Source organism: Lactuca virosa, chromosome 8, assembly GCF_052849685.1.
Source record: "Lactuca virosa cultivar CGN04683 chromosome 8, Lactuca_virosa_CGN04683_v6, whole genome shotgun sequence".
In the NCBI taxonomy this organism is placed as follows: Eukaryota; Viridiplantae; Streptophyta; class Magnoliopsida; order Asterales; family Asteraceae; genus Lactuca; species Lactuca virosa.
Window position 1 is genome coordinate 239,915,975 of NC_136433.1, and position 9,969 is coordinate 239,925,943.

General features: G+C 33.5%; 2 protein-coding genes across 3 annotated transcripts; one reads left to right on the plus strand and one right to left on the minus strand.

Annotated features, from left to right (window-relative positions):
* Positions 1-1,833: 1,833 nt before the first annotated feature.
* On the plus strand, positions 1,834-3,910 carry IDH1 (isocitrate dehydrogenase 1). Its single transcript, XM_079067067.1, has 4 exons — positions 1,834-2,500; positions 2,945-3,184; positions 3,278-3,356; positions 3,467-3,910. The coding sequence occupies exons 1-4, from the start codon at positions 1,988-1,990 to the stop codon at positions 3,739-3,741; spliced, it is 1,107 nt and encodes a 368-aa protein (XP_078923193.1). The 5' UTR covers positions 1,834-1,987; the 3' UTR covers positions 3,742-3,910.
* A 377-nt stretch (positions 3,911-4,287) lies between these two features.
* LOC145134788 (MATE efflux family protein) lies at positions 4,288-9,135 on the minus strand. 2 transcript variants are annotated; one of them, XM_079069619.1, is made up of 16 exons: positions 9,004-9,135; positions 7,350-7,674; positions 7,108-7,271; positions 6,899-7,024; positions 6,684-6,826; positions 6,386-6,521; positions 6,200-6,296; positions 6,005-6,105; positions 5,767-5,930; positions 5,597-5,668; positions 5,391-5,507; positions 5,155-5,250; positions 4,957-5,078; positions 4,800-4,857; positions 4,618-4,704; positions 4,288-4,485 (listed from the first exon to the last, which is right to left on the minus strand). In XM_079069619.1, the coding sequence occupies exons 2-15, from the start codon at positions 7,670-7,672 to the stop codon at positions 4,693-4,695; spliced, it is 1,731 nt and encodes a 576-aa protein (XP_078925745.1). In that variant the 5' UTR covers positions 7,673-7,674; positions 9,004-9,135; the 3' UTR covers positions 4,288-4,485; positions 4,618-4,692. The 2 variants fall into 2 exon arrangements, with proteins under 2 accessions (XP_078925745.1, XP_078925744.1); XM_079069618.1 differs by having other exon boundaries at positions 6,684-7,024.
* Between the last annotated feature and the right edge of the window lie 834 nt (positions 9,136-9,969).

Below are 9,969 nucleotides of genomic sequence, written 5' to 3' on the forward strand. Positions count from 1 at the left end.
GTTGCTACAGGAGGGCAACGATTTGATTTGGATCTCCTCGACGGAAAAACGTTTCTTTAGTTCTTCATTCGCTATGAGTTGCTCATCTGTATAATCATCCAACGATTCATCATCAAAATTAGGGTTTAAACTAGGGGTCTGTGCCGATTCGTTAAACCCAAATCGTAAACCCATCAGATTAAAAGAAGAATCGGGATCACTACCTGATGGTGTAACCGATGCATCGGGATTAGGTTCTGGAGGCGGAGACATCCGATTGGGGTGAAGACGTTGTCCTTTAATACCACTACCCATTTTTACGCAACCATCGTCAATCGACCCACGTCTGGTCCGAATCGCCGTCTGGAATCGTCGCAGACCTGCTCGGTTCTTCCTTTTCACGCAGCCATCTCCTTGTGCTTGCAGGCTTGAAAACAAACTTACGGGAGATTTAAGGAAGATAGCAAGATATGGATAGAGAAGGTTACCGATGCGCATGATGGAAGAGGAATCAGAGACAACGACGACATCTTTCACCCGCTGATGCTTTGATTTTCCTTTCTTAAACCTCAAATTCTGAAATCAGTTTCCAATCAATTAAATTCTGATTTCGGTTTTTGGATTAACGAGGGCATATTTCTATTCCAAATCCTGTTAGGACCCAAAAAAATGTAGATTTCTAATATATATGGGTTAAATTCTGAAGTCAACGGTTACCATAATTATAGGATATTATTTGTGGAAACTAATTATCAAATTACCTACTTACCCTTATTTATTTATTTAATTATTTATTTTTTATTTAAATTTTGATTGGCCCACATTTATGCATACAATAACACAATAATTACTTTAAACACCTGAACCTAGCTCTCTCTCTCTCTCTCTCTCTCTCTATATATATATATATATATATATATATATAAACTTTTGAGAATGTTTTAAGTGCTTAAATATGACTTAGATATTAATACTCGCTTAATGAGATTACTCATAGTTAGAAATGAACTAATTATTTATGCATGTTCATGTGTAGTTTCTTAAACAACAATATATTTTGACTGTAGTTTAAATGTAATTAAAATATGGTTGGAACTCTTATCCATGCAATTTCTCATTCATTCATAATGAGGGTACGCGTGATTGTGATTGAGTACTATCTGAACACATAATTTGAATAAGATGTTCAACACATAATTTGAATATATTATAATACTTAGTAAAATAAATTTGTATGAGAAATAGATTATACTGACGATGATAAGTTCAAAATGATGCTAACGTTATTGTTTTGTAGCAAATAAGTGGTTATAGAGGACTTTGATCCTTAGTCTTACTAGTTTAATAACGTTTATTTTTATTTATAATTTCAACCAAAAAATTTCTAGGTTTTTAGTGAAAAGGTAAAAGAGTTAAAGTAAAATAAAAAAATTTGAGATTTTTTCATGTCAAATAATGAGACTTTTTGAAAGTAACCGTGTAAAATATAGTTTGCTGTAAAAAAAAGTTGATTTGAATTTTTTATCTGCTGATCATGATTTTCTTATTAACAAAATAAAATTTAGAACTTTTTTTTATAAATTGTGCCTTTGTTTAACGAACGGGTATTGCTAAATTGACACCCTTTAGACACCTTATAAACACTTTTATTAAAAGTCAACCTATAATAAATTATTTATAGTTTATTTTTTCAAAAAACAATACAAATTCAAGTAATAAAAAAATCTTAAAAATCAAATAGGATGTCTAAACAAAAAATTAGGAGCTCCCTTAACGAACATATACGACTCCTTGTCCCTAAATCATTATTAATTTTTTTTAATGTTATTAAACTTTTCTAATATTGTGATCCTTGAAAGGTCAACTTATTCTCTATTTCACAGTATTTCTCTTTCCTTCCTCCATTATTCGCCCGCCCTTTCCAGTAGCAGATTCGTCAATCAAAACCCTAATATCCGCTCTGTCTGTAATCTTATTCAATCGGATCAAAGAAGTAAATCTGCATCCGATGGCCAAACGAACTCTACCGATCCTCAAGCAACTGCTTCACCGACCAGCTCCACCTGTTTCGACCCCATCCCGATCTGTCACTTACATGCCCCGACCAGGTGATGGTGCTCCTCGCACAGTCACCTTAATCCCCGGAGATGGGATCGGTCCCCTCGTTACCGGAGCTGTCGAGCAAGTAATGGATGCGATGCACGCGCCGATTTACTTCGAAAAGTTCGATGTTCACGGCGACATGAAGACGATACCAGCGGAAGTCATAGAGTCGATTAAGAAAAATAAAGTGTGCTTGAAAGGGGGTTTGAATACTCCCATGGGTGGAGGGGTTAGTTCGTTGAATGTGCAGTTAAGGAAAGAGCTTGATCTGTACGCTTCGCTTGTAAATTGTTTTAATTTGCCTGGATTACCCACGCGCCATGAAAATGTTGATATTGTGGTGATTAGAGAGAATACTGAAGGGGAATACGCAGGGCTCGAACACGAGGTTGTTCCTGGTGTGGTGGAAAGTCTTAAGGTATACTCTAATCCAAGTATCGTTTTGCTTTCATCTCCATCCAATTTCCATTGAATATGTAAAAAAACGTTATGGATTCTGAAACTTGCACATGTAAGTAGGTACTTGATGTATGTATTCTGAATAATCTTAAGGTTTAGCAAGTTCTAAGCTTAGAATCTTAGGTCAAACGCAAACCTCATTTGGGCTCTTAAAGAAGTTCAGGGAAGTAGATGATGGGACCTGAAATGAACTCAATTTCCCTAGAAGTTTGGGTTTTCTTAATGGGTTGAGAGGTCTGTAGACATCTTAAAGAACATATGTAGGATTTTGGTCTGCTAGTAGATTGGGTGTTGTATACATAAAGACTTTATTTTTTGGACTGAATGAACTGTTTAATGTAGAATTACATGACCATATGACCCTTCTGTTTCAAAAATGATCTGAAGTTTCCATAATTTTCAGGTGATCACAAAGTTTTGCTCAGAGCGAATTGCAAAGTACGCATTTGAGTATGCTTACCTTAACAACAGGAAAACAGTGACAGCTGTCCACAAAGCAAATATCATGAAACTTGCAGATGGTTTGTTTCTAGAATCTTGTAGAGAAATAGCAAGCAAGTATCCAGGCATAAAATACAACGAGATCATTGTGGACAATTGCTGCATGCAGCTTGTTTCAAAGCCAGAACAATTTGATGTTATGGTCAGTTACTCATACTTGTTGCTTATCTATGAATCTTTTCAAGCTTACTTGATATATCATGTATTTAGATTTAATTGTGTGGTTGTTGTTTAGGTTACTCCTAATCTTTATGGAAACTTAGTGGCAAATACTGCTGCTGGTATTGCTGGTGGCACTGGTGTCATGCCTGGAGGTTGGTGCTCTTTTAAATTTATTATATTTGCATTGTGTAATAGAGCTTCTTTTACTCTCTAATCAAATTTATGAAAGAATCCATGTAACATAGGGGAATACAAATTGTAGGTAATGTGGGAGCTGATCATGCTGTGTTTGAGCAAGGTGCTTCAGCAGGAAATGTTGGAAAACAGAAGATAGTGGACAGAAAGACAGCAAATCCAGTGGCATTGCTTCTTTCATCTGCTATGATGCTCAGACATCTTCAATTTCCTTCTTTTGCTGATCGATTGGAAAACTCAGTCAAACGTGTCATTTCGGAGGGAAAATATAGAACAAAAGATCTTGGTGGGACCAGCACCACTCAAGAAGTTGTTGATGCTGTCATTTCTAAACTTGAATAGATCACTTCCAATTCCAAATTCCAAATCATCATCGTTTTGATTTTGATATTTCTTCACAGATTTTTATTCCTTGTGAATAACATAATATATATTATGATATGACCTTTGAGGCAAGATGATAAACATTAAAGACTTCAATAAGAATCAATTGTGAGATGTTTGTACCAAATTTCAACATATCATTTATTTTGCTGCATTTACTTGAGAAGCTAAATGTAGTTATGCTTTCTTTTCCTTTATATGATGATTGTTACATGAAATAATCCTTCCTTCATTTAGTAGTAGAAAGTCTTAAAAGATTATTGTCAGATATCACCAAGCTCATAAGTCACTTCTTAAATTATCAGGTTATATTATATGTAAGAAATAGTAATGTATTTTTTATTTGATGATTTGTTTATTACTATAATGTAAAATAAAAATAAAATTGGAAGTACAATGTTATATTGGGTTTTTTAAAGTATAATGTCTTTACCGAAATAAATTGCAAATAGGGTGCTGTAATAAAAAAAGAAATATAAGTAAGGTACTACTATAATACACAGATAAATAAAAATAACTTGTTATTTCTTGCATTTAGTCCTAAATTATCATACAAACATTTAAAAAAAGGTTTATATACAACTATATGGCATTAAGTGATACATGCATCACATCTTTTTTTTGAAACCAGTTGCTTAAGAAGCATATGATAAAATTTGTACCCATCATCAAAATACTTTCTCCAATTCACTCTGTTGTATCCTACAAAGCCACAATAAGTCGTGTCATGACATGACACATAAATGATGTTTATTAATAAAAAAAAGTTGAAATAATGACTTTATGAATTAAGTCGTTTTTTTCTTGCATTAAGTAAAAAAGAAACAAACTTACAGTGAACAAGTATATTAGCAATAGTCAAGATTGTGTTGTGTGTAATCAGATCAGTTGTTTTTTTCCAAATCCCATCTAACGCCCAACCTGTGAAAAGAAGATAAAAAGCAACACAATTTAGCAAAACAAGCCACAAAAAAAATAATAATAATAAATAAATAAATAAAAATTCATGGCACGACCTTCGTTAAATTCAAATCCTCATGCAGAAACCACCACGGCCCATTCTTGTTTAACAATCTAACCAAACACACAAAGTTAGCTATCTCTCTCTCTCTCTCTCTCAAAGAAGATGAAATTACTGATATACCCTTTGTCATGTCATGAAATCACAATTACCTGATAAGCCCCGCCAACATTCGTAATCCCATGAAGAGAGTCAAACCCGACCAAACTCCATGAAGACCAAAACCCGAGGGAGCATAGAAAAGAAAAGCAGACGATAAAATCCCAACAAGCATCTACAATTAATGGAAAAAAAACACATTAATCCAAGGGCAATTACGTAATTTCATATTCATGTCTAAAAAAGCATACCATGGAATAAGCTGCATAGGGGAAGTCTGAAACTCCATAATGCAACCCATCAACAATAAAAGCCAAAGCATTCAAAGGCTGACTAGCACTCACAAACTTTTTTCACAAAAACAAAACACATCAGAGTCAGAGATGTATAATATATATATATATATATATATATATATATATATATATATATATATATATATATATATATAAAGAAAATAACAAGAAGGGTATTTTAGGGATTTTACCAAAACCCCGGTTCTAGCAATCGCCAATACTCCAACATCCTTAGAGAACAATGTGACTATAGAACCAAATGAAACTCCCAATATTGCAGCCAAAGTAACACCCATCACAAAACCAATCTAAAGAAAATAACAAACATTAACTTTTATAAAATAAAAACATCTTTATATAATATTATATAAAGAAAATAATTATTAATTAACATTACAGTCAACACAAAGTATGTGATATCCTTCACGGATCTATAATCCCCTTTTGAAACCGAACTAGCAATCAACGCCTACAACAAAACAAAAAAAATGGTTAACAAATAGTCAAACATTTTCCTCAAACTATATGTCAAGTCAAAGTCAAAGTCAAGATTTGGTCAACTTATACCTGACCAGATGCAGCCAATGCATCTGTAATAAGAGAAACAGCCAACCAAACTTGCAGACATATCTGATGAGCAGCCATGGCTATAGGACCTTGTCTAGCAGCCATTGATGTTGCTAAGGTTGTTGTTGTAAGAACTGCAAGTGTTCTTCCAAGAAGAAACCCACCTAAAGAAAAAAACACAAGTTTTTAAAAATGCAAAAAAAAAATAATAATAATAATAAGATATTTTATTACTTACCAGATTTCATATAGCAACCGAATTTAAGTGCTCCTGGTCTTGGAGGAAGTAATACAGCTCTTTTATTAAGGTGCCATATCATTAAAAATGTGACAATGTATCTGAAACAATATGATTTAAAAAAAAGGTAAGAATTAAGATAAAACTTTTTTTTTTATAAAAGGGAGATTTTTTTTTTTTTTTTTTTTTACGTACTGTGAGGTAACAGTAGAAATGGCAGCTCCAGTTACACCTAATTTGAAGTAGTACATAAGAATGGGAAACAGAAAAACCGCTGAAGTATTACCAATGCCTGTAAAAAAAGAAAAAAAAATGTATATATATTATTAATCAATAGAAAATAATAATTAAAACTTTAAAATTGAAAAACAAAAAACTTGCCTAGACAAAATACAGGAGTCTTTGTGTCCTTAAAACCACGAAAAACACCTTGAAGAGCTAAAGAGACAACAACTGCAGGAGCACCAAGGGCTCTAAGGGAAAGAAACTGCTGAGCTGGCGCATGCATTGAAGAAGCCTAAACAATATAAACCAATAATTTTAACAATTTTATGCAAGAAATGGAAATTAAAGTATAATGCTATAATAACAGAAATTATATATAAAAGTATTCTTCTGTTTCTTGCATTTAGCCCTAATTTGAAGTTCCCAAAAGATTGAAACTTATTATAAAACTTACTGATGATATACCCATGAGATTAAGAAAAACCCCTGATCCAAAATATAAAGACAAACCCTCAAAGATTCCAATTCCAACAGCTAAAAGCAAAGCTGTAGAAACAGAAGCTAACTGTTTCCTTTCTGTAGAATCAGAATTATCTCCTGTTTCAAGGTAAAAAAAAAAAGGTAAATTTTTTTTTTCTTGAAAACAGTAAAAAGGTAAAATTTTTCCACCTTGGTTTTTAGCAATATCTTCAGCAACAAAAGAAGTGGCAACACTGAGAAGAGGAATATTGAAAAGCTTTGAAACAATGTTAAAGATTGATATGGAAACTCCAGCAGAAGCCAACTGCACAGGACCTGTGAATAGGATATGATAAACACAAAAAGAAAAAGAAAAAGTTGAATTTACTAAATTAACCCTGGAGAATTTTAATCTTTACCTAATCTACCAATATAAGCTGTCTCCATTAACATGGCTAAAGGTTCAATAGCTTGCCCTGCAAGTGCTGGTAATGTGAGTGCAATGAGCTCCTTTTTTATATTTTTGGCACGTGATTGTTCAATCATTTCTGGTTCTTCTTTTTTAGAAATTCCCATCAAGTCCCTGAATATATATAAATGTGAATCTTTTTCTTATTACAGGAGTGAAAAAAGATGATAAAGACTAAGTTTGAGGACATACGGATATACTTCTCTAATGTTTGCCACATCATCTTCCTCTTGTGTTGCAATATTCTCTTCAGAAGAACACACACTAAAATCTGAATTTTTCCTTTTTATTGAAGAAGAAACATGCTTCCTCTTACGCATAATTGTAGAATACATCATCATCTTTGAGGGATTTGAAGAATATTTCAAATTCTTGCAATTGTGTGATGAAAATGAATCATGAACTCCTCCTATTGACAATTGTTTTGGTTTCTTTAACTTTCTTTTTGTCCATTCACTACTTCTTGTTGACAATCCATTATATACAACACCATCATTCAGTTGCCCAGAAGCCATATCTGTGTTATATTAAAACAAAATTTTGTCATATTCACTTATTTCTGTCTTTTATCTAAGGAATAAAGTTTAGTGATTTTATAAGCCTAGAGTGGAGTAGAGATACCAACTTCACAAACGTGTACAAATTTGCTCATGTGTCAATATGTAATAGTGAATTTGCTAAAAGAGGAGTAGGTAAGTAACATCATAATATAACAAAAAACTATGACTAAAATCGCTATAAACAAATCATGGAAGACAAGAAACTGAATGGGTAGTGTGATAATGTAATATAACATCTTATCTTACATACAAGATTAATTAAAAAGATGTGGGAGACATTGATGGATGTGTGTCATTCCACTATTATATAACTCTTATAGAATGTAAAGATTATGTAAGATTTGTCATTTTCAATGCCTTTAGCATCAAATTAGAAACATGACATTGATGGATGTGTGTTTTTGTTGGGTTTCAGACAATGACATGTTAGGCAAATTTCATAATGAAATGCCTTCATTTACAGATCAAGAAAGCAATGGGTTGATTTATGAATGAATTAAAGAGTAATATGATTACCAATAATGTAAATTAATATTCTTTCTTCTTAGGTACAAATGGTCACATGGACCCACAAGATGAAAATGTTAATAAGCCTGATGCAATAAAGGCTTAAAACTACAAGAACACGATTCCCCAAATTAGCGACACTTATTGGAAACTGTTCAGATAAGACAGATAAAGTCATTCAGGAATAAAAAGGAGGTGGCAATTGGCATATCATCGAACACCTTAACTACAAATAACCATCAATCCATCATGATCAAATATGAGGTCAAATGGTTCTTTTTCCACAAGCGCGATTGAATATGGAATATTCAAACTTTAAAGAACATATGATGAAATTATGTAAAATCCGTAATAAAATCCATATGGATTTTGAATCCAAATAGCGAAGTATATGACCAAAAAAAAAAAGAAGAAAAATATGGTTTTCCTTTTTGGAAATGGAGGGTTTAGAAAGATAACATCAAAACTGACAAACAAAGAGATGAACAAGCGCTATCTGAATTTCACAAGAAACACCCACTAAAAAGTAAAAACATTAGAGGCCTATAGAAGCGAATTTGATCAGATTAGCGTACAAAACCAAATTTCCGGCATCTGTCAAGAATCACATGGTTGTATCACTGTGAGTGTTGCAACAAAAAAACAAGAACACTCACTGAGATATAACAAAATCATTACGGAAAAGTGAAAACCTCAAAACCATGAAAGATAAGTAATTTAATACAGAGAGTAAAAAGCAAAAGCAAAAAGAAAATCGTGAATGAAGATTAAAGATTAACCTGAGTAGATAGGGATTTTGTGTTGATTGGTGGTACTACGAGTTTATAAAAGCGGCGGCATGCAAAGGCGTTACTGTCAACTCCGCCGTGGTTTTATGAATACGACGATGACGATGAATTCATGATTTTTCGTTTCGGTTATGTTACCCGGAAAATCCATGGTAACCGACGACCCGACCCGAATTGAATCTTTATTAAGGAGTTGTTTGGATCCGAGTTACATAATAGACAAAATTGCAAAAATGGTCCTTGGTTGGCAAATTTATGTGTTTTTGGTCCAAAACGAAATGTTGGTGCACCACTGGTCCAATTTCAGATACCTTTTGTGGTTTTGGTCCCTATGGTTGACATTTTGTGTGATTTTGGTCTTTACCCAACCTAAAATGACCAATATGCCCATAATATAAATGTTTTTTAATTTCTTTTGTTTAATTTCTTATAATTTTGAATTAAAAAAAAAGCAAAAAAATTCACCCACGTACTCTCTCTCTCTCTCTCTCAACAGCATTGCAACCGATCTACAATTTCCCTCTGTTATTGCTCATAGCGAGAAACCGACCTCCACCGTACGGTGATTATCCCTTCTCCCTCCTCTAGCTCCGACGCCTCTCACCGGCCATCACCTTCATCCTTCCCCCAACGTTAATCTCACAGTAAGAATGTATACCACCATGGAAACGATGGAATGCCTCCGAAATACTCAACAACGCATCCTCCAGTGACTCTCAAATCAATCATCATCCCCCGCTTCTAACCCCAAAGATATCGACGAATACTAAGAAGTCAACACATCAGTACAAAATCGCTGATTCCCGTTGCCTCGGAAAACTCATACCTGATTTGATGTTGGTTTGGATTGTTTCATAGTTAGGTATTGGAAGAGAAGCACCAATGGGGAAAATAGAGTAAGAAGCTTTGTATTATCGGGAAACACATAACCAAATGGATTTGATCACCACCAACGGC